This window comes from Hylobates moloch, unplaced genomic scaffold (assembly GCF_009828535.3).
Source record: "Hylobates moloch isolate HMO894 unplaced genomic scaffold, HMol_V3 SCAFFOLD_15, whole genome shotgun sequence".
NCBI classification, from domain to species: Eukaryota; Metazoa; Chordata; class Mammalia; order Primates; family Hylobatidae; genus Hylobates; species Hylobates moloch.
The window spans coordinates 84,857,228-84,882,729 of NW_026652290.1; the positions used below are offsets into that span (position 1 = coordinate 84,857,228).

The 25,502-nt window shown below is 37.4% G+C and overlaps 1 protein-coding gene across 4 annotated transcripts in view; it reads left to right on the forward strand.

Annotated features, from left to right (window-relative positions):
• The window catches only part of SLC8A1 (solute carrier family 8 member A1), a 343,373-nt gene that overhangs the window by 256,008 nt on the left and 61,863 nt on the right, over window positions 1-25,502 (forward strand). For all 4 annotated transcript variants that reach the window (XM_032177402.2, XM_032177407.2, XM_032177405.2 and 1 more), the window contains exons 3-6: window positions 13,837-13,943; window positions 17,056-17,076; window positions 17,499-17,516; window positions 21,981-22,049. In XM_032177402.2, the coding sequence (XP_032033293.1) occupies window positions 13,837-13,943; window positions 17,056-17,076; window positions 17,499-17,516; window positions 21,981-22,049 (215 nt within the window). The remainder of the gene's footprint in view (window positions 1-13,836; window positions 13,944-17,055; window positions 17,077-17,498; window positions 17,517-21,980; window positions 22,050-25,502) is intronic.

Here is a 25,502-nt window from a genome sequence, read left to right on the forward strand (position 1 = left end):
AACCTCTAAAAGGAGATCCATGGATAGGTGTCAGATAGCATTGCTTTTTCATTCACACAGCAAACTCTTATTTTCCAAAATGAATATTATAATATTCATATTAATGCCCCAAATATATTTTCGAATTACAGCTGAGGAAGCTTTAGCTTACTAGAAAGATTGTTGGAATCAAGAAATCTAAGTTTGCTCAGTTGCAAGAATGAGATTAAGTTAGATGATAATAATGAAAGCACATGTGAAAATGCTTAAAGTGAAAAAATCTCTTATATAAATTATTTTGTTTTCCATATTAACCTTGTGGGTTACATATAATTTGTCTTATTTTATATTTAAATTGAAATATGAAGTGACTAAATAATGCTGCTAAAAGCTATAACTCTATTGCAAATGCAAATCTAGATCCCATAGGTCCTCTCTACCTACATGGTTCTCTGAACAAAAGCACAGACTTCCTACAAAATTTACAAACTAATAAAAATCCTCAAAACAACAACCTTTCCCTATAAGATTATGTCTGGGTCAAAAGCTGAAACAGGGGTGAAGATTCGCTTTTTTGAGCCCTAACTGAACTACACATGATCCATAATAAAATTTAAAAAAATTTTCAAAGCTTACTTACAGATTTTCCTCTACAATCAATGTGCACATTAAATGTAGCTCATCAGAAGCCTGTAATTAATCCAGGAACTGCTCACCAAGTACTTTCTCACTGTTTGGTCCACTGGTTCAATTTTGTTAAACAGTGTCATTATTTGCATTTTGCAAACCTGCTCTGGTTCTATAAAGTCTAACTGGGGGAACTTCCATCACAAACAAGAAACAAAAAAGGGAAAGAAAGCAAAACACATTTTTAGTTTAAACCCAATAAAGTCTGTTCTGGTTTTGGTTAATTTTGACTTGAAGCTTTAAATTGCAAGTACCAGTAAATAGCTAAATTGTCTTGCTGATTTTATCTTGTGATGCTTACCTATAAAGTGTTTGGATCCCTTCTATCAAGAATATGAGCTCCAAAATGATAACTGATGTGTTTTTAAGCCAAATGGAATACCCAGAAAAGATTTAAACATTCAAATAAGTGCTATAGTGAAAAGTTCAGTGAGAGTCCACAGTTAGTAGGTACATCACTGGACCTTGCAAGGAGTAGAAAGTAGCAGCAGAAAACAGGAGGCGTATCGATGCCCTTGATATTTTGTTGGTAGTGACTTTTACTTTGTAGTTTATACTATATTTAATTTTTACTTGTTTGGGATTAGACATTCAAGGAGTATTTCACCATATAGAGGCACACTACTCACCATGCCTACAAGCTTACCACATTGTTGTAAAGCCAGTTCTTTTCACAATTACCCCCTTTTGAATTAGAAAATGAATATTCCTTTAAAAGTGCAAATAGATTTTCTAAGAGGAAAACACACACACACACACACACACACAAAACACAGTTATTGACCACGTCTAGTGGTAGAGAGGGGCTGCATACCATGACTGTGTTTGAAGAAGAAAGAAAAGTGGAGAGAAGGGCAACTGCTAAGTGTGATGCCCAGAAGACTTGGGAATAATAATAAGACTAGGGCTTGATTTTGATTGACTATTATTTTACCTGTACTCTTTATGTAGTGTTTCTGTGGATGTTGTAGTTTTGTTTCAGGTCAAAGATCTTTCAGGCCATGCTTCAACACAGCCATCCTTACTAAAGGAAGTATTTGTTTCCATTGCATGAGCCATTGAATTTATAAGGCATCCCTCAGCATGACGGACAATGATGAAATGGTACTGAGTTACCAAACAAAATCATTCATTTCTTTCTGTTATCAGCATCGGTTTTTACTTAATTAAAAAGAGAGGAGAAAAAGAAACGTTTTCTAGGAGAGTGGTGAATTAGATTTTAGCAGCATCGAGAAGAAAAACACTAGGATAATGGCAGAATAAACAAATAACAGATGTGGATTCGGAGTCTGAAGATGAGTTTTAATCCTAATTCTGGCATCCACTAACTTTGAGGCATTGGTTAATTTCACTGAGTCTCAGTTTGCGTATGTGTATAATGAGAAGTGAACAGGGAGATTTCTGTGATTAAGGATTGAGAGATTGTGCTTCTAGATTGAAAAGTGGAGGGCTTGGGAAGATGAGGGCTGAAGTTTAGTAGAAAATAACTAATGCTATTTTGATGACAAACTTGGGAATGGGTGATTAGCAGAAGGGCGCTAAGCAGCATGGCATTTGAGAGTGATTTAGCATGAAGAATTTTTTGTTACAGAACAAACAAAATGCTTAGCGAGGTAGCCAGAATGGCCTTCTAGGGAAACAACATTGGCAGATGAATCCTGAAAACTTTTCCAGCAAAACCAGCCAAAAGGTTAGTAATGACCAAGGAGAGAATTTCTCCTTTTAAAAATGTATGTGAAAATTTTCCATATGGCAGAATTCAGACAAGAACTTCCATACAAGCCAATAGAAAGAAAAGATTGGGGAACGTTACCTTCTACATTAAGAGTCCAGGGTAGGGCCCATGTGAGCAGGATTGTAGAGAAAATAAACTTTGGCCTCTAAAAGAGCTAAGCCCAAGTAGCTCATCCATAGAAAAACATCAAAAATTCATAATATTCTTGGCAATTTCACTAAAAGCTAAAACCAAACATTTTAAAATGTTAATTTCTAGTGATAGGATTATGGGTGACGTTTTCTTCATTTCTGCACTTCTCAAATTTTCAACAATTAGCAAGTATTACTTTAATGTGCAGGAAAATGGGCCAGGCACGGGGGCTCACGCCTGTAATCCCAGCACTTTGGGAGGCTAAGGTGGGTGGGATTACCTGAGTTCGAGACCAGCCTGGCCAACAAGGTGAAACCTTGTCTCTACTAAAAATACAAAAATTATTCGGGCGTGGTGGCATGCGTCTGTAGTCCCAGCTACTCAGGAGGCTGAGGCAAGAGAATCACTTGAATCTGAGAGGCAGAGGTTGCAGTGAGCCGAGACTGCACCACTGCAGTACAGACTGGGCGACAGAGCGAGACTCCGTCTCAATAATAAAAATAATAATATGCAGGAAAATGCTTTAAAAGAATATACATTATCCTAAAGCAATCCACATTGTATTTAGTCAGAAAGAACCCATGGAATATAAACTTGCTAATATGGACTATTATTCCTTCTGGCAATTTATGATGTTTCATATAGACAAGGACAGAACTCTATTTAGAATCAAGTTTAGTTTTTTCCAGGTTATCAGGAAAAGCAACAGCCAAAGGGATACACCAAAAATTTGATTTAAAAAAAGAAATGTGGTATTGATTTCTACTAGTCTACCCCTTGATATTAGTAAATTAGCTTTACTAATACCTAAAGTCCTATTCTCTTGTCTCCTAATCTAATGTGAAATAGCAATAAAATATTAGACATAAAATTAAAATGTGAAATTTAAAAATCAGCACCAATTCACTAATTATTGGTTTCTTTTAGCCAAGTTCAAGAAAATATCTGGCATCCATCTTGAAGAATATTTTACATGAGTACATGCAGACAGAGAATGATTTGCCACTGTGCATTTTGTGGCCAGGGACACAGAGAGGGAAGGAGGGAAAACAGAGAAAGAGAATATGAATTTTAAAACTTAAGAAAGCCCAGCTCATTTCCTGGTGTTCTTATTTTAAAGCTGACCTCTTTCTGACAGAGATGCTTTCAGCATATTCTAGCTGCTGTCCTATAACATTCCAGAGTGAAGTCCTTCTAGTGTTTTCCTTGACACTTTTTACTTTGAAAAAAGAAATGTAACATGGGAAGAAAGACCAAAGGTAGAAATAATCTCTGCAACGAGTCTGACGACCTTCCAGGAATGTTTAAAATGTTCAGGATGAAGAGAGCTTTTGAAAAGGATGGGCGACCAGCAGTCTGAAATCCAGCAGCATCAATTTCATTGTCATTCCAAATTCTCATTATAGGCAGTAGCAAATGGAGAACTGATCTTTCTAAAACTGAACCAAACAAAGATGTTGATGTGTTTCATTTCTAGAAAAGATGCTCTTTGCCACAAATCATTTTGAACATTACCTTAAACTTTGAACATTTTATTAAAATATTAGTTTCTACAGAATCTGCATTCAAGGAGTACAATTCTCAGATTATAGAAAAATATGTAGTCTTATAAGAATGTTAATAAGTTTTACGATGCCAAGAATCTGCCATCATTTTGTTAAATGTGACCCTCTCATAGAATTTGCACAATGCCAGTATTTTTAAACAATAAAAAATCAATTTGCATCTGTTTTGCCATATTTCAACTTGGTACCCTATGCTTGATCCACTTTAATTTTCACTGAGCAGAGAAATGGTCTCAGCAGGCATGTGTAGGTAACAGACCCCAGGTCCTTACTGCTTTACCCTCCTTAAGGCTGAAGTTTATTAACTGCAGAAGAGTGAGGCAATGGTAAGGTACGCATTGTATATATCACAAAATTATGGTCAATTTTTAATACACCCATGTAATTTTGTCTTAGTAAACTTACCTGATCTTCTCTGAAATCTACCATAATAGCATAGGACATTGTGGGGTTACTAGACTGACTAGCCTATTATTTATTAAAAACAATAACCATGGATCCCTGTAGTATCTCTTTCAAGTGGTCAAACAGAATGTCTTCTAGGGACAGAAAAGTAGCTCATATATTTGTTTTGTGGAAACTAACACTGACAATTGATTGCTAAAAACATAGACTAAAGAATTAAATTTATTCTATTTTGCATTTGACAAAATGAATTGGTTGCCATTAAGTTTCCATAGTTGGCAGAGGAAAATAAAATAGGGCAAGGTTATGTTAGAAAACCCCAACTCCAGAGCTCTCTAAAGCTCCCTTGGTCTCCCTGGGAACAGCAGGATTTTAGCTGTCGCTGTCTCTTGCTCTGCTTGAAGCAATGATTTCAATAACCATTTGACAATAGCAAAAGATCAGGGCACAGACGACAAGGCCTCCTGGAGAATTACTTTGGTTTAGCTACTTTAGCAACTCTTGTCCTTGGAGTCTATTTAAATTACAGAATAGCACCACCACCGTTTGTCAGGCTAGGCTTCATAGCAGGAGCTCCAGGAAAAGCATGACTTCAGATCCCTGTGTGTATCCAGCTATTGGTGAGTGAGAACCTGGCAGAGCTGTGCTCCCTGCATTCTTCAGTTTCGGATTCTGGACTTGGATGCCCCATTATATGGGATTTGATCCAAAGTTATATATGAGAGTGGATTTGAGGGTATTGCTTATTACTCCACTGAATGTTTCCTGACCCACAACTCTACCATCTGCCAATTGCTCCTTTTAGTAACTGGGTAAACAGGCAGGTAAGAACTGCAAAATGAGCCACTCCTTTTCAACTAATAACAATAACAGTACCTAACATTTCATTAGCTCTTTACAAAATAATTTTTGCATGCAATATATTATTTAATCTTTGTAATAACCTGTGAATTTCATTATCCATATTTGATAAATGATGATAACCATTATTTGATCATCACAACACTGTGAACATCATAACCACTGTGAAGTAAGTTCTATTATCCTCATTTGATAGATTACAACATTGATGTTTAGAAAGATGTCAGAAGTGACCCAAATACCTTGGCTAGAAAGTAGCAGACCCAGGTTACACACCTGGGTAATGTGAGTTCTGGATTAATTCTCTCCAGATTTCGAGAAAGGAAACAATAGATTTAAGTCATGATTAAGTCCTGTTTCTATGACTATCCCCCCAAATGAATCCATGCCCAAAATATCTCACCAGTAATCTAAAAATGATGTAAAAATATTAGTAGAAATAATATGAATAGCGACCTGTCCTTATTCCATTTGAAATGTTTACTAGATGGAGGAGTTGGTTTGGGTCACTACAGAAAATGATAATATATGCATGGATGTTCTCTGACTGCTCCTTCCTTTCCCTAACCTCAAATCACTAAGCAACTCACCAATCAACTTTTGAAAGGAAAAAAGGCTTAAAAATGCAACAGGAATTTAAACCAAGTAATACAAACGCAACCCATGGCAAGCTCATCATCTCCTGTAGGTAGAAAGAAATAAATGCCAACAAAAGAACTAGAGAATGCCCAAGGTGATATGAACAGAGCTATTGACTTTGCAAAGGCAGCAGGCCTCCTTATGATTATAATCATTTCCTTTGCTTTTACAGTAAACACAATGCAAGAAAAGCTGCTTCTGACATTTTCATAATACCTTATATATTGGGGAAAAGAAAGGAGCCAAGGAAGCCAGCCTGAGGTAACAGCCACCAGAACTGCTTAGTTTGTCAAAGTACAACCTAGTCCTTGATCCTGGAGGGGGCAACCGGCATTCTGTGCAAAATCCTGAGGAAAGGAATAGGGTACAGACAGACACAGCAGTGGCACTTAGCTTTAATGTAAATGAAAACTGTGTAAACCACAGTTTTCCATTTGGCTGTACTAGCAAAATTTGAAACTCCTTACTGAAAACTCCAAACATTCTGACAACCTTTTCTCACCCAAGGAAACAGGCTTTTCTGAAGACTAGAATTTAGCCTAAAGCTTATTTTTTTAAATACTAGCTTTATTAAGACATAGTTTACATAACATAGGATTCAACCATTTAAAATATACAATTCATTGGGTTTTTGTATGTCCTCAGAATTGTGCAACCATCACTACAATCAATTTTAGAACATTTTCATTATTCCAAAATGAAATCCCATACCCATCAGCAGTCACCAACTCCCTCCACCCAGCCCGGCCTTTTATCTCCAAGTCCCCAGCTCGAGGCAATCACTAATCTGCTTTCTGTCTCTAGATTTGCCTATTCTGGACTTTTCCTATAAATGTAATCACACAACATGTAGCCTTTTGTGTCTGGGTTCTTTCACTTAGAATGATGTTCTCAGGGTTCATCCATGTTGTAGCATGTATCACTACCTCATTCCTTTTTATTGCAAAATAATATTCCTCTGTGTGGATATACCACATATTATTTATCCATTTATCAGTTGATGAATGTAAATTGTTTCCACTTCTTGGCTATTATGAATAATGCTGTGATGAAAATTCGTGCACAAATTTTTGTGTGAATACGTTTTTAATTCTCTTTGGCATATAGTGGAATTGCTGCTTCACATGGTAATTCTATTCCAAAGTGGCTGCATTATTTTACATGCCTACTAGCAGTGTACGAGGGTTCCAGTTTCTCTACGTTGTCACCAAGACTTGTTATTGTCTGTCTTTTTTATCATAGTCATCCTGGTGGGTGTGACATGGTATCTCCCAGTTGCTTTGATTTGCATTTCCCTGATAGCTAATTATGTGGAGCATGTTTTTATGTACTTATTGGCCATTTGTTTATCTTCTGTGGAGAAATGCCATTCAGATCCTTTGCCCATCTTATTTTCTTTCTTTTCCTTTTTGTTTTTTTTTGTTTTGTTTTGTTTTTTTGGTTAGTTTGTCTTTGTAAGCTGTAGTAGGAGTTTATCCTGAAGCTTTTAACATCAAGGGTACTGTGGATCAAATTTCAAACTCCTTGTGGTCAGAGAAGTTGCCAGGTTCATGTGTGGTCAGTCCTGGGTCAGGTCTTTCTGGAGTCTGGGAGTGTGATGGCTTACATGTGGGAAAGTTCCAGTTCCCGACATGGCCCTTCATTGACATGGCTCAGAGGCTCTGTGGCAGGGACATGAGGCATTACTGTCTTCTGCGGCAATTGAAATGCTTAGTTTCTCCACTTTCTAGATATAATCACTGTTGTGTAAAAACATATCACCAGAGCTCCCGTCACTTTCTTGAGAAGGAAATCACTGTGCATGAGTGTAAACACTGATGCCTGAATACTAAAGGTGTTTTCTCACCTATACTATTAAGGTTGCCTGCAGAGACCATTATTTCCTGAAAGGGGAATACAACTTTACGTACATTTTATAATCCAGAAAAGAGCAGGAGTAAAAGACAAAACAAAATGATTTTCCCATGTTTCCACCTACCTTGCTAATTAGATCTAAAATTTAGTTTTGACTATTACTGTCTCACAATTCTATATATTCTTTATTTTATGTATATTATTATTTAATGTATTCTTTTAAAGCAAGCCCTGGCTGCATATTAGAAGCACCTAAAAAACTTTTAATGTTTAAACACTTTTATTGATTGATTGATTGATTGAGACAGTGTCTCGCTCTGTCTCGCAGTTCTGGAGTGCAGTGGCATGATCACATCTCACTGCAGCCTCAACTTCCTGGGCTCAAGCCATCCTCCCACCTCAGCCTCCCATGTAGCTGGGGTGCAAGCAAGCACCACCACGCCCATCTGTTTTTTTTTTTTGCATGTGTATTGTTTTTTTGATTTTTCATAGAAACAGGATCTCACTTTGTTGCCCAGGCTGCTCTAAAACTCCTGGACTCAAGCTATCCTCCCACCTCAATCTCTCAAAGTGCTAGGATTACAGGCATGAGCCACTGCACTTATCCAGAAACTTTTTAAATCTATATTCATGCTGGGCTCCCACAAGCAGAATTTGATTTAACTGATCTGGAGTGGGTTTAGGCATTTCTAGGTTGCAAAATCCCACAGGTGATTCTAATATGCAGCTGGGTCCAAAACACAAGCCCAACTATTACCAGCCTATTGGTTTATCATCCAACTTAATAACAAGAACCCATTGTCCACTCTAGATTGGTGCCTCTCAGATTTCAACATACATAAGAGTCATCTGGGGATCTTGTTAAAATGCAGATTCTGTGGGCCTGGATGGAGCCTATGATTCTGCAATTCTAACAAGTCCCCACTTTAGGTGAGACTGATGCTGAGACTGCTGGTTGACTATTCAGTCCTCAGAGTTGGTGAGCCATTACATGCTCATGGCTCTTTTTAATTAAACCTTTATCTCCTCAATGATTTAACTTTTTAAAGCAGCCATCATGGACTATAACATGTGCTGCAGTCCTTTTAAAAACAGAATTGAAATTCTATCATTGTTCATACAGTCATTCTTTGTCAATGTAAAGATGAACCAATAAAACTCGATATTAACTTGAAGTAATGATCTAGATCCTTTAAAGTGGCCATAAAAATACGGCACAGTTGAATGAATAAGGGACCTAGTGGCTGATTTTGAGTCATATGATTGAAAGGGTTTGGTTCCTGAAGCCAGTTACAGGAGACTCACTTTGTGACCTTGGAGGTTACCAACTTCCCTGAGAGTCATTGTTTTCTCTGTCAACGGCAGGTAGTAGGAATTACTTCTAGGGCTGTTATGAAGATCTGTGAATTAAGAAATGCAAAAAGCCTATCATTCCACTGGCCTCTGAGTATGTCTAAGGAGAGAGTAAATCTTAAAAGACAAAAAGCAACTGTAAGCATCTAAATATGTGAAATCCTCACTGAAATCTTTTGTGTAAGGATCTAAAATGGAGGAGTCTCTTCTCTTTAATCCTCCATTTCATCCTTTCCTGATCTTCTCCCAACATCAAGGGCAGTCTTAAAGAAAAGAAACCACAGAAGGACAAATTGAGGCTTAAGCTGAAAAAGAGACTGTGGTACCACTTTGGCTTAACAATGAGAAACTAAAATATATTTTGAAGAGACTTTCTTTTTCAACCCTCATTAATAAAGCCACATCTTTCTTTCTTTTCTGACTGTCTGCCTGAGTCAAACCCAGATATAAGAACTCCTTGGTTGTCTGTTTGAAGATGTTCAGGTCCTTTGAGACACATAAGATAAGAGAGAGAGAGACTGGGAAGTAAAGTATAGATGTTGGTTTGGTATCATCAAATAAAAGGCACTGCAAACTTCAAAAGGAATGATCTGTATTTTTCCACTGAATAAATCGATCTTTCTTAACCGAATGTTTTTTTCTTTTTTTTAGAAATAGAACCAAAATGTACTTCCATAAAAATTTTGGCCATATTAAGAAACATTTTAATGCTATCGTAAGATTTGTAACTGCTTTGCTAGTTTCCAGAAACTACAGTTTTTATAGTATACTGCTCAAATTTGAAAAGTTGTAAAAAAGAAGTGAGTTTTCCTGTCTTTATAATAGTTGAAAATTGCGTGATACCAGTTTTTCTATTCTTTATCAGTGCAGTAAAAATGCAAGAATTATATTTGGATGAAGGACTGTGTCTACCCAACAGTTCCAGTCTTGTTTTTGTTAACCTGTCTATTTAAAGAAAAGAAGTAGCAACAGCTATGTTTCCCGTTGGCAGACAGAACAGAACAGCCAAAATGGATGTGTGTTCTCAGGGAGCTGGAGTCCTTGTGACAGTGCAGAAGTCCTGAGGACATGGGATTGGTGTGGCAATGGGGCCAACTGGAGGACATTCGAGGTTCCGTCAGTCCTTGAGATTCTTTGTACTGCAGAACTGTGAGGAACATGCTTCTGCTCATTATCAAGCCAAAATAACCGACATCTTCACCAAACCAACCCCATCTCACATAACATCCCCTGTGAATGAAGAAGTGGTAGCAGTATCTTTCATGCATTAGGCTCTGGAAAGTGAGAAGGAGACATCCCAAGGATGTGTTCCTTTAAAAATTACATTGGTTTATTTCACCTCAGCCACCTTTGCTAAGGGGAGAAATTGTTCTGTTCTGAAGCAAAAGGTGAACATTACCAGTGCCTTCTGATTTTTGCCTCTGTTGATTTAAAGGGCTAATTCATAAGGACTGACTTCATCCTGCCACTTTAGATCCACTGAAATGTCCTTTAATAATCAAGTTTCCTATTAATAGCTTTACTGTGCAAGAGGAGTGAAATTAATACATAATTTCGTGGCTCTTCCTGTCAGGAGCATTATTGATTCTATTACTAATGATTTTGAAATGATATGCCATTATGCAAATTCCATCTGTTTTAGATGTCTTTGCCAGGCACCTACAAAAGTACTTTTTTCTTTTTCTTCATCTTTGATTTTTCCAGTACCATAGTTAACAAGTACTTCAAAATTTTCTAAGAATTGTGATCCTATGAATAGGGATATGCTAGTGATAAATCATAAATACTTATTTTATATGCAAACAAATTGTGTGGAGCTATGTAACTGTGTTTCCCACACTCATCAGCTACTTAGAGTATAGAAAATAGGCCGGGTGTGGTGGCTCACCCCTGTAATCCCAACACTTTGGGAGGCTAAGGCAGGTGGATCGCCTGAGGTCAGGAGTTCTAGACCAGCCTGGCCAACGTGGTGAAACCCTGTCTCTACGAAAAATACAAAAATTAGCTGGGCATGGTGGTGGGCGTCTGTAATCCCAGCTACTCAGGAGGCTGAGGCAGGGGAATCGCTTGAACCTGGGAGGTGGAGGTTGCAGTAAGCCGAGATCACACCATTGCACTGCAGCCTGGGCAACAAGAGCGAGACTCCATCTCAACGAAAAAAGGAAAAGAAAGAAAATAAAGCCATTAGAGGATTTAAATATTTATAATATCCACTAAGGATTAGAAACAATATGTTGTTTGGTGATTTATTTGTGAATAAGTTGCTTTGCGAACATGAAACAGGTACCTTTTCTACACAAACATTCACCCTATTAGCAAGGCTACTTCTACCATCCCCACTGTGCTTTATTTCTATAATCCAATAAAATATGTGATGAGATGCAGGGTGGGTTGCAAATACAAGATGGAGAAATATAATGTCAGATGTTTTTAAGTAATTCTAAAAAGAATATTGCAACATGACTCTCACAATGAGGGGTTTCAGTTTGATGTACCCTACAATGAAGCATCTTGATCATGGATGTTGGACCATCAAGTCCAGAGAACAGTAGCGTGGCCCTATTATTGTCCGTCAACACTTTCCTACCCTTGGTCTCACCATGCTGTTTGTTTTTGTAGAAATGTATGACTAAAGTGTAAGATTGCAAGACTGTGAGATGGAAATTAATACCCAAAATGCATAAGTTTTGTTGACAAAGAGGACAGACATTTGGCAGTTTTGTGTAGGGCAAATTTGATCTATTTTACAACATCAAATTCAGTTCTAATTATCAAATAATCATTCCTTACATCCATCCTCCTGTGCCTTCTCTAATATTTTATACTTTTTCGATATTAGGGAAAAATTAAATATTCCAGTTTAGTCATAGCAGAATAATTGTTTATACTAAATAAAGATGCAAATTTAAAAAATTCTAAAAGTCAGGAAGGAGCTGTTTACGGTATACATGTAACTGGACATTATCATACTGTTGGTAGTTTTGTAAATACCTAACAACTCTTTAAAAGTTGATTGTGGCTTTAGTCACTTATAGCTGTTCATCTAGTGTGTTCATATTTCAGTATTTGAGGACAGAAATGAGATAGAAAGGAGTTTCATGAGCTGTAGCTTTTTAGGAGTGAGAAATTGGAATGTGAGTATCATTCAAGAATGTTCTTTAGCTGAGGAACAGAGAGTACGTTATTGGGTTTCAGGGAACCAGAACCAACCGTTTGGTCTCAGGTCTACAATGCTAAAGCCAAAAAGCAAGACTTAAGCATTTGGCATTAGGCACTGGGAACTTCAGAGAATTAAAAGTAACTTCTACCTATGACCCCTTCATATTAGGAAAGAAGACTGATATCTTTAGTATGCATAGATCTAATGAAACGTAATGGCTCAGATAAATAAAATAAAAACAAGATTATAAACCACTTTCCTTCCAGAAGACCTAAAAAACTCCACCAAAATTAAAGATTGGCCATGCTGTTAAAATTCCGTGTCTACAAACACTCATTGTTTCAAAAACATTGATCAGAATTGCTCTTGGCCAATGTTATTGGAAACATTTTTTCCAAGACAAATCAGTGTTTAAGAGGCTTCTAATAAGTTGTAGTATATGAAGTGTTTAAGTCCTTATTAATTAAAAGGTAACATTAGGTTGGTTTATTTTCAGAGTCATCAAGAATGCTTATGGAAAGTTGAGATCTGCATAATACTTGCATTTGTCCCACCTGCCTGTCAGTCACTCATAGCAATAGCACCATAAGGCAAGAACTGTTAAATGTTGGATTACAGGAAGAATTCTAATTAAAACACCTTGGTGTATTGGTGACGTTTGAAAGTAGTGTAAATGGCATGTTTCATAGAAAGTTAAAACTCAACTTTGGAAGAATGAAAATAACTACAACATCATGACTCCCACCTGCTGCCACCCCACTTTCAAAACAGCTGTTGTGAGGCCACAGCTTCCATCTTTAGAAAGACAAACAAAACATGAACAACTTCCTGCTGTGGTCTAGCTGGAGAATCTGACTAACCTGAATAAGAGTTTGATTCTAAGACATTGGGTGGGGTGAAATACTTTGACTATATTTTCTTTGTGATATTTTTATTCATTTATTATTTTAATAATAATTTATGATAAAAATATTATATTTGGAACTGTAATAAAGCACAATGAAGGAAAAAAATGACCTGTAAGCCTATTGCTCAGAGATAACCTCTATTAATATCTTGATGGGATTTTTTGACTTGTTCTAAAGGAGTGAGTTCCAGGGCACAGCTTAGACAATCCAATGGTTAAGGCATTTACTAAATTAATGTGTTTTTCTTTTCTTATTATTGTGATCTGTGTTTTTCTGCTTTTCCTCCTTATGATGATGACAAACCGATTAGTACTGAATGCTATACTTTGCCTAAAATAATTCTGTGGCCCTGGGCAGGGGAGCTATGCATTGGGTGAAATCTCTGATCTTTCATACCTATCTGATACCCATTCTTGAAGAAAAAGCTCACAGTACAGAAGTTTCTCGATTACTGTTTGTCTGAAAGTGCAGCTGGTTAACCTTGCTTTCCTCTTCTCTATGTTCCTTCTCTTCTCTTTCCTCTTCCCCTTGTTCGTCAATTTCTATTCTCTGTTTCAGCAAAACAATATCAGTCAAGGTAATTGATGATGAGGAGTATGAGAAAAACAAGACCTTCTTCCTTGAGATTGGAGAGCCCCGCCTGGTGGAGATGAGTGAGAAGAAAGGTGGGGGAGCTGCTCCAGGGCTGAGCCCAACAGCTTCTGCTGGCCTGTGCCACCCCTGGATGCCTGCACTCTTCAGAACATGACTTACAATGCACACATCCCTCTACCTATGTAACAGGGCACAGATCTCATGCTGAGCCACAGTGGGCGGGCCTGTAGCTACATCAGCCAGCGTTAGTTGCGCTGCACATTAACGTCTGAGAGATCAATTTTCAGGGCAGTCAATCAAGCATCCATTTCTGGAAAGCTGCTGCAGATGCCATGCAATGCCATGCCAAAATACCCCAAAATGGGGTACCTACTGACTGCTAACTGAAGTGGGAATAATTCGTGAAAGTGATAAATTAGCAAAGAAAACTTAATGGGGGCCAGCCACGAGTACCCAAGATGCCCTTTTACATACTTCAGGAGGCCCATGTGCTGCCAGTTCTCCCTCCATAACATCACAGTAACATTCAGCTTGGTGGACACCAAGAGCATGAGCGTGTGACTCCAACCATTTGTTTTGCCTTTGTCTTGTGTTCCCACAGGAAGATCATTACCATTAGAATATTTGACCGTGAGGAATATGAGAAAGAGTGCAGTTTCTCCCTTGTGCTTGAGGAACCAAAATGGATAAGAAGAGGAATGAAAGGTGTGAGAGTAAACAAAGACATACCAGCGAGAAATTGTACTCTTCTCTCTCCGTGTCTCCCTACTCTCACACTTAACTCTCTCCTCTTCCTCGGCTTCCAAGTACTATACTTCATTGCCTTTGAAGCTTTAGCAGTTTCATTTCCCTTCCCTAATTCACAAGTGCAGCAGGCAACGCCCACTCTCTTCAGGAAATGCCAACTAACCTTGATTGCAACCAGATTTAATAACACCGAAAGGGATTTCTGTAATTCAGAAATGATTATATAAAGGAATGTATTTAGTTTTTCACTACTCACGGTTTATTCTAAAATGTCACTCCAATTATTAAATCTCCCCTAAAATTTTAGTGATAAAGACTACTTAATACCTCATCAATCATACCTCAATAAAGCTGGAAAAAAGAAACTGCTTAATACCTATTAGTATTAGTAGATGACCCTAATGGCAACTAACAGGAAACTTCAGAATTCAAATAATTAGGCTTCTTTAGAGAACACAGTTTAAAAATATTTAATAAGAACAAAGATCCTTAAAGAGTAGTATTTTCAATATTCTAGTGCTCATTTTAGCATATTTTTATATCATCAAATACAACAGTTAAAAGGCACCATATCTATGAAACCAAAGCCTACCTAGCTTTATGCTTCAAAATCTCTTGATACTTACAGAATTAGTAAATTATTAACATATATAATAAAAAGAAAAAATAAAAGTAGTGTCCTTTATAACTAGATTTTGCTGATTTTGCATATATGGCATATATTTCATAGGAAAGACAGCAATCTTGTATCAGCTTTACAGAGGATTTTTTATTCTGAATTGTTCATAGGGCTTCATATAATTACCCTCTAATAGTGGCCATTTTAAAAGGAATTCTGGTGATTTACTTGTTGTGTAAAATGAGCAGACCCCATATTAATAGCTTTTATTAATTGCATACAAACAATTGGTGAGAGCAGTATGATATAATGAGATGGGCCACTTTATAAGAAATTTATGCTTTTACAAGTAGAGGGAAAAATAAAATATATAGGACTAATTGCTATGTAGACATATAGGAAAATTTATCCCACGTTCGTCCCACGTTCGTGGCCTCACAGTCCATTGGTGGGAAAAAACACATATGTTTCTGTGTTAATCAAGTTCAAGATGGCAACAGGAGTCTTTGGAGTGATGGGAAAAGGAGCACTCAAGACCTGTTTCAATGTAGCCTATTTAATATGCTCCATAGATGGTAGACGGAAGAAAAAGAGACCAGAAAATCATGCTGATTTCTTACAAAGATGGGATCCAAAATGCCTCATTAACATACAGGAGGAAGCACTTTCTCCTAAATGTATTCCTCCAAAGAACTTTATCTCAAGGAGGAGCATCTTGGATTCTGCTCTTTCAATTGCCATTTTAGTAAAATATGCCCTCATGTAACAGCAAATTAAAATTCCTTAATAGCACTATCCAGTTTCACACCCGCCAAGTGGATTCTTGTCACTATTAATAAATTACTGACTTTTTTTGGAAAGTATCCTCTAATGCCACTATCATTAGAGAGAAAACTGGGCCCAAAAACGTAACTGTAATATTCCCGTCTTCAACTCAGGAAATAATTTAATATATTTAGCAAGGTTGCTTTTACTAAAATAAAGTGCTACAGTACATTCTAGGCTTAAAGCACATAACCTGAAAGACAAATTATATATCCCCCCTCCCCCCAACCCAATGCCCTGTCAGTTTCCTGGGATGATATGTCCACTAGAAGGATTCTGGTTATCTAATAATGTACAGAAGTCACAGATAAGTACACTAATAGGTGTTAATTCCTGGGACTATTAAGCTGTAAGGATTTTAAAACATAAGCAATTCTTGGTGGACAAAATATCATCCAAATAGAACATCCCAAGATAGTGCTTTACCTTGGGCTAAACTTTCCTTCCAGGCAGGGAACCCAAAATGGAATTTCCCAGCATGTTTCACCTGTACTTACTGAATAAAAGGTGTGATACCTGAGTTCCTGGGTGATTTAAGACTTCCATATGTTGGACTGACCAAATCCCAGGCAATATTTAATGAGGAAGCCTCACTCATATCAAGTTAAGAATGAATTTCATACAATGTTTCTCCTGTATTTGGTAAACTAGATTTATATGCTAGGTATAAACATATATACTAGAAATGTCTTATTAAATGTAAAGAAATTATAAGGTGAAATATATATATATATATATATACACACACACACACACACACACACACATATATATATGTATGTATTCACACACATTTTCAGAAATTTCAGTTGGGATTGTTTATTCAGAAATATTCCCATCACTATATTTCTTTGGGGTATACCCATTTTTAGCAGTGGCTCCCTACCACTGTAATCAGATCTGCCTGGATTTCTTTCTGCTGATATTCCTCTTACTTTCATTATTCATCTGGTCTCTTATTCTGTGTTTGTCTTTGTCTGTTTCCTTCACAGCCCTGTTATTGAATGAGCTTGGTAAGCATTTCATTTCTTGCATTTCCTTTCCATTTTTCTAGATTATTTTCCATTTCCGTCAGGTGATATAGTAGCTCTGTGACTTTTACTTCTCTTGGCTTGCTAGCAAGATTGTTGTTCAGGGCCATTGACCTCATTTTGTCAAGGTCAAATAGTTTATATTGCATTTGTAATTTAGTACAACCTTTTAAAAAATCGGTGATTTCTTAGGTATACACAAGAATTAAATGTGTACGCATTAAATTTCATAATCTTAAAAGAATGATTAGTGATTCAGTCATGAATGTTTATCTAGTCTTCTTAATTGTAAATATAATTTGGCAAGTACCTTGGGTGGGTTGTCAGGCAGTCTGATGTCACTGGTATTTGTTATGTAGAGTGTCAAATTATAACATTTGGTTTTTTTTTTTTTTCTTTTTTAGGTGGCTTCACAATAACAGGTATGAATTTTTCAAGTCTAATGCTATCTAATTTTTACTGTCTGTTCTCACCAGATGTTATTACATTAAAAAAATTTCTCATTTTTATTTGCTTTTAATGAAGGAAAATACCTGTTTGGTAAGACTATTTTTTTAATGTTCCTTATTTTTCCCCAAATACCCTTAACCATCAATCCAAACCCACATCTTATGTAACTTGCATTAATATTTAACTGTGGCACATGGTGTGCTCTTGCTGGTTTTACACATTTAACGTTTTACAAATTAATAATGTGTGTGTGTTGTGTTTATAAGCTGTTCATATGGAAAAACTGTAACTGTTCATATTTTGACACTGATCAATTTACAAATGTTCACATAGTGCTAATGATGTACAGTTCCCTGATAGAGGCTCCAAAGAGCACTAGAATAAGGGGACACAATTGCTAGCCTCAGAGAAACATAGAAGCTGACATCCAAGATAGATCTGTGGTCCAAGCTCAGGATCCTAATAACACATAAATGCCATACTGAGAAAATACGTAAAAATACATGTTGAGGAAATACGTAAAAATACATCATTTTAACACATAAATTGTAATTCATAAATTATGTATGTCAATACATAATTTATAATACATAATATAATATCGTGTTGAGCAGAGCCTTCCCCTCATCCCACCACACCAATCTGAGGGTCTCTCTGGGGACCTAGGTTTTAGTATTAATAACATGGTAATGAGTAATATTTCTGCCACTTGAAGTATATTACAAAGTATTCTATAAAAACTCAAAATGTCAAAATTAAAAAGTTTCATTTAAATTTAGAATGGTACTCAGCCTGTGTTGATTGCGTTATTTAGCACAACTCTAAAACTATATTCTTGTGTACAAAACAAAGATATTTCCTTACAGCATCCTCTGTTGTCTCTAAATATCTTCTCACCCTATTAGAGTCATCTGTGCACGTTTAGAGAGAGAGATAAATATTTAAACAGTAGGTCTGTCTGAAGCTGTAGGTTGAAGATATCTTTAATGGCCTACATTCTATATCAGTATGTGACATCTTCCAATAGATTGTGCCAATATCAAAATTTTCCAATATATTGTGCAGATATCAAAATTTTGAAATCAGAGATTTGAACAAAAATATTTAGAAGGAAATATACTTCAAATTTCTGATCATGAAAATACTATGTCGGGAATTGGGATGAACTTAATCCACTGTTAGTGTAAACTCATGAACAAGCAATTCCAATGTGATTCTGTCCGAAGTAGAATTTTCTAAATGTGTGCAGTTTCATATGGGCCATTTCACATGGGCTGTTGCTCTCCACTGCTTCTCTCTAGACATGGCATTTAATGACAAAATGATTCATAGACTCTGAGAGACACAGAAGTTGAAAGGGATTAAAAATGTTAAACAAGACAAGTCTTTGTGTTGGATTTCTTAAATCTGATTCATCTGAAGCTCTTTTGGGTCAGATCTCCCCAGTCGTGCACTACTAAAGGTTATTTTTTAAATCAAGTGCAGGAATTTATACTCCTTTTTTTAAACTTTTATCTCCTTTTTCTCATTCCATCATTTTAACTGCTTGAAGTCCCCTTGTAAACACTCTAATTCTGTTTCACCCAAGGATAAATTAGTTATCCCTGGGAGATTTGAAGTAGGTATAAATTTGGCAAGCCAGTCTTCATGACTGAATTGAAGTAATAATGTTTTTAAGTCAACCATTATAGAAATAGTGTACTATCCAACAGCGCCTTCCCATCCTGTGAAATCTGATAAAGAGACCTTAACTAAAAACCCGTGGCTACTAGGATGCTCTGTTAAAACACATTGACGGGTTTGAATATCTTTCTGTTTTCTTTATTATTGAATGTGTCAGGATTTTTTTTTTTGAGATGGAGCCTCACTCTGTCACCAGGCTGGAGTACAGTGGCGTGATCTCAGTTCACTGCAACCTCCACCTCCAGGGTTCAAGCGACTCTCCTGCCTCAGCCTCCCGAGTGTCTGGGACTACAGGCACGTGCCACCACGCCTAGCTAACTTTTTGTATTTTTAGTAGAGACAAGGTTTCACCATGTTGGCCAGGATAGTGTCGATCTCCTGACCTCATGATCCACCCACCTCAGCCTCCCAAAGTGCTGGGATTACAGGCGTGAGCCACCGCACCTGGCCCAAATTTTGTTTTAAGGGCCTTCCTTCTATGTCATTTGAACTATCCTCTCTTTTATTATCTCGGGTAATGGGATCCTAGTTTTCTTTTCTCAGAACTTCTTTGCATCAAATTCTATAATATCTGTCTGATAAATATCCAACTTTTCCTGCCTTGGCCGCATCTGGCATCCAAGATGACAGAATCACCTCCTACAAAGGTTTCTATCATTCCATGTAGTTCATTAAGTTCTACCTGTGGCTGAAACTCTAACCTGAAATGGCGGTTTCCTATTGCCATCACCTCTTCCCAAGACTTGAAATTAATGCAGTTAGAACAAGAGAATGTTCCAAAATTCTGGGAATTTCTACACTGGCCTGTCCATTCCTACTTTCTAAGAAATTATCTCACTTTACATGACCCTTCTTTTCCTAAATCAAACCAGAATGCCTAGGATGCACTCTCTACTGATGCCCCTGAGGACAGTTCTAAAACTTAGGTCTACAGCGAAAAGCAGCCTTAAGCCCTAAAGAACTTTTCTTTGAAGTCAGTTGGAGGCTTTGAAGTCAAGGCTTTGAGACGCAGGGGCAGTAAGAAGAATTAATCTAGCCCTGGGACTTTGCCTGCAGCTTTTACATGGACTTGTGCAGCTGAGTGTGAAAATCTAAATTTGAAGCAGAATATATGGAAATGTAAAAAATTGTCTGATCCACAGCCTAATACCAGTATTTCAGAGATCTCATTAGTGGTGGACATTAAGTGTTGGAGGTGCTTTTGGAATCTGCAGATCTTTACCTATTGTTCCCAGACCTTGCCTCACTGAAAGACCCTTGTTTGGGCCTATGATCTCATTCCCTCTTGACCTTCCAGTCATATGACAAGGTAACACTCTAAATATTATAACTCATTAGAGTTTGTAAAGATTTCTTTCTCATCATATCACTTTATCACCAACCTTATAGAGTAAGACATTGTTCTCACATATAGGGGAGGAAATGAAGGTTTAAAGAAATTAATGATGACTGTTCTAATCCCAGCACTGTCCTGTTTCCTCTCCTCTAGCTTATTTCTACCTGCATCTTGAAATTATACATTGAACCCCTTTTCTACTCAAAACCCACATCTATCTAATAAATTCCATCATGATGACTTTCAGTTAAATGAAAAATGAGAAGTACCACAGAAGGGGGAAACTGGACCATATAAACATGAATAGTTTAATAAATTAAGTATTCTGGCTCACTATGGAGAGAAGAATGTATGTTTGATCCCCAAAACTTCTAAGATATAGAGTTCTCTAATTAAAAATCAATCAGTATACCTATTTAATATTACTCCTCTAATCATATTATGCTCAGTACATAATAGGCTTAATAAGACACAAGACTTTTTAAGGAAGCCAAACTATGAAAATTCTGACAGTTGAAAATGTTTCCATCACTTCAGTATGTAGGCTGCAGGAACAAAACCTCTTCAAAGTCAGCTTCACTTTATAACTGAGAAGCCTGAGAGTCAGAGAAGAGAAAGGCCTTGCCCAAGTTTAGATGACAAGCATATGGCAGAGGTGGCACTGAATCCCGAATCTCGTGACTCCCAGGTCAGTTATGGGTAGCTCTTGGTAGAGGCAAACAGCAAGTGAATCTGGAAGTCAGCTGAACCAGGAGTTCAGTGAGAACCCCCTAGGCCTAGGTTAACCCTAGGTTATCCAAACAGTTGCTGTGTTGATGGCCTACCTTTGCAAAACCTACAGGCGTACATAACATTCTCCCCTTCAGACTGCTCAGGAAATAAATGTAGTAAGCATATCCCCAGGTGTTGTGTTACTTGACCCTCAAACAAACCTGTAACATAGACAGAGCAGGTACTATTATCACCATCTTACATGGGGAGAAACTGGAGAAATGGCCTACTCAAGGCTATATTGTTGGCACTAATAGGCTTCCCAACCACGACACCTGCCACTATACCTTTTGTTGTTCCATGATGCTTCTGGAAGTGGTACCTTGAAGGACCTTGACACATCATTTAAGATACCTGTAGGAATCTGGCTGTACTCACTACCATGGGGCTTGTGGTTTGTTGACACAGTCTTGTTTGGCTCATGAAATACTCGCTCATCTCTGAGCAGTGATATCCATCAGTAACCTCCACCAGAGCTCCCTTCTGTGACCTACCTAGGGGTGACCTATGACCATTTAATCCTCAAACTAACATTGTTTGTGATGTGTGCATCTGGATGTGATGTTTAGCTTACTAATACCAAAAAGCTCTGATAGCATATCAATGCAATCCATTCTGCTGATTTTTCTGCCTGTCCTTTTGCTAGGCCAACCTGTCTTCAGGAAGGTTCATGCTAGAGAACATCCGATTCTCTCTACTGTAATCACCATTGCAGGTACTCATTTCATCATGATCCTTGAAAACCACAGCCTCCAAGAGTTCTTTAATCTTAGAGACATTAGAGTCATGCATTTTAGCCCCTCTCCTCTCTAAAACATTGCTAAATAATGCTGCAGCTCCTCTGGCAGCCAGTGGTATGGTGGATTACAACAAAACACAAGCACGTGAGGGCAGAAAAGGAGCACTGAGGACGGGCCAGCCCAGCCTGCAAAGAAGACTGATCCCATGGCCTCTCTCTCTCCTGAGTTTCAATGTATTGCAGATTTCTTGCAAATATTTCTTCTCACGCATCAGTTTTTATCCCAAGTATAATGAAGTTTCTTTATTTTATTTGAGATGGGGATTCTCTCTGTCACTCAGGCTGGAGTGCAATGGTGGAATCAATCACAGCTCACTGCAGCTTCAACCTCCTGGGCCCAAAGGATCCTCGCACCTCAGCCTCCTGAGTAGCTAGGACTATAGGTGTGTACCACCATGCCCAGCTACTTTTTGTACTTTTTGTAGAGACGGGGTCTCACCATGTGGCCCAGGCTGGTCTGGAACTCCTGGGCTCAAGCAATCCACCCGCCTCTGCCTCACAAAGTGTTAGGATTACAGGAATGAGTCACGGTGCCCAACCATGAAGTTTCTTTTAAAGCTGAGCTGCATTTCTTCCCAGAGCCTGCCCTTGCTGCCCCCAGGCAACATGATGTTAGCCAGATATGCACAGATGATAGTACATCTGTGGGGTTTCTCCACAGGGGAAATAAATGACATTGACAGGGTGACTAGAGCATTACACAGCTATCCCAGATCTAATATAGGTTTAGAGATGATATTTGGGTCTATATCATCAGTCACTTTAGCCTCCAATCAAAGAAGCCAGCCACATGCTAAAAATTGTCAAGAGAGACCTCTGCTTTCTGACTGGTCAGCATACGTCTGAGTGGAGGATCAAAATGATCTGGAGCAAATTGTCCCACCACTGGCCTTGTCCGGCTCTCCAAATTCTACATTGTTTGTACACTTTTAAAATGTGACTACATTAAAGACTCTCAACAGTGTCCCCTGAGGTAGAGATCTTGATAATGAGATGGACCTTATGAGTTGTGTTGTCTTCCCACTCTCAGCACTTCACCTCTTACCCTGACTCTGCTTCAAAATACAGCTTGAACCAGAGAGCATTAGAAATAGCTTTCTCAAAATGCTGCTTTCCCCAGATGCCAGGTACCTATTAGCTTTTATTATTTGCTATTGTTTGCAAAATCAATTACTCAGGAGAAGGGAGATTCCCCACTGGTGATTCTCTTCCAGGATTGTTTTATGTCCTGTCAAAATTGATTTTATCAATGACTGTTAATTATGCATTTGATCTTTAAGTTGTTTGGATTGGTTAAGACTATGATGTTATGTAATTTATTCCCAACTTCTCAATAAAATATGGTGAATTTTAAAAGTGTGCACGTGCACTCAGGAGGAGAAAGAGTATATTTTCCATCTGAGAAAACTAAAACCACAGCATGTTATCTCACTCTGCAGAAGTAAAGAAATGAAACTGACCTCAACCATAGTAAAATGATCTGCTTTTGATCCAATGCTCCAAGAGAAAAGGAAACAAAATAGATGATTAAAATTCTAAAAATGCTGTTAAACCATTTCCCTATTTAACAGAAAGTATCTAAAGACAGAAAACAGTTTTGTTAAAAACTAGACTTGGCACTCATTTTTGCCAGTCAAAAATCTAGACCATCAATGTGAATTTATCAGTATAACTGTAGAGCAATAATAGAAACTATACAGCTGCCATTTCTCAGTTACATATAAATAAAAGTTTATGATACTTAAGTCAAAACGGCCCTGACCCTTCCATGACCCTGTACCATTGTACTTTGATTTCTCTCTGCCTGGAATGAACTTCCGCATTCCACCACCTCCTAGCCATCCTTACCATCACCTTCACCGGGCGGCAATCTTCTATATGTGCTTCAAGGCCAACTTCAAATAGCTCCTCTTTCCTGAAGCTTCCTTCAGGAAAGGAAGGCTTCCTTCCCTGACTCCCTTTAGGCCAACTGAGTTGTTCCCCAACCCTGATCCCCTAGTCTTTATCATGCCTAGAAGTTGTCCATTGTATATTCCTGTCCCCATTACGTCGTAAGTTCCTGGAAAGTAGAGGAGGAAGTGCTGACATGGTATGGAGTACAATGACATGTGCTCAATGAAAAAATGATCCATTTTTTATGGGTTGAGCAACTAAGAGGCTTTATTAACAGTGAGTTGGAGAGTCACACAGCAAATACTTATTGAGCACCTACTATATTCCATATATTGTAATAGGTGCCAGAGGATGCAAGGATGGTTCAAAGCACAATGAAACTTATTGTTCTATCTCAGTGAGTTTATGTGCTGGATATTTCTATGTAAAGATAATTAAAAATTGAAAAAACAGTCTATGAAAATGTCCATGGTCTATATACACAACGAATATTAAGGAATTAACATAAGGTTAGAGTGGTAGTTCTTAAATCTTCTCACTCATCAATAGGGAGTTATTTCATGCCAGAAGAGGTGGGGTTTTGAAAGATAAGTGAGATTTAACCAAATGAAAATTGTGAAGCTTGTCCAGGTGAATACACAAAGGGATAAAAGTGTGGAATTAAGAAATCTAAGTCCCTTTGAAGCAAGAGTGTAGCAAATGATAGAAACAGTGTGCCTTACTGTTTTTCGGGTTAATATGAAATAAGTTAACACTATATTTCTTAATTTTTGTCATTCCCATACTGCTTTGGTTGCATACCAACTATGCTATTTATTTAATGTAATTTTTTAAATTGCCTCATGTTTATACTTTATTTGTTTTTAAAAGAAAACTTTAAGTCACTAACACAGGAAAATTAGTATCGTTTGCCACAAATAGAAAGTAAAATTTAAAAATTTTTACAATGGAAAAATTTATTAAATTCTAGCTAGATGATGGCAAGTACTCTATACCTGAGAACTATTTTGACTATCTATCTTAAAAGGTACAAATTGAGATATTTATTAGGAAGTAGTTACAGACCTAACAGCACCAAATTAAGCATTTCTTCCTGATCAGAAGAACTGAAGGGTTTTTGGGAAAAAAAGAACCTTTTCACTCATTGTATGATTTGACTTCATTTACTTAATCCATGTCCAGTTATTTAATACCATGATCAAAACCAGTTTAATTTTGTGAAATGCTGCACTTAACAATGCTACCACATCACCTTTGCTTTGTAATTTCTCTATTTTTTCTAGGTAGATTGCCTTGAGCCCCATTAAAAGCAACTTGTCATTTATAAGTAAACTACAAAAAGAAGGCCATAATAAATATTCTCCCTCAATATCTTCACAGGTTAAATAGATGTCCAAGTTGTAATATTCCTTCTTCTGAGAAAACCATTCTTGTTCTGTGTACGTCTTCAACTCATCCATGTTCAGCCAAAGTTTC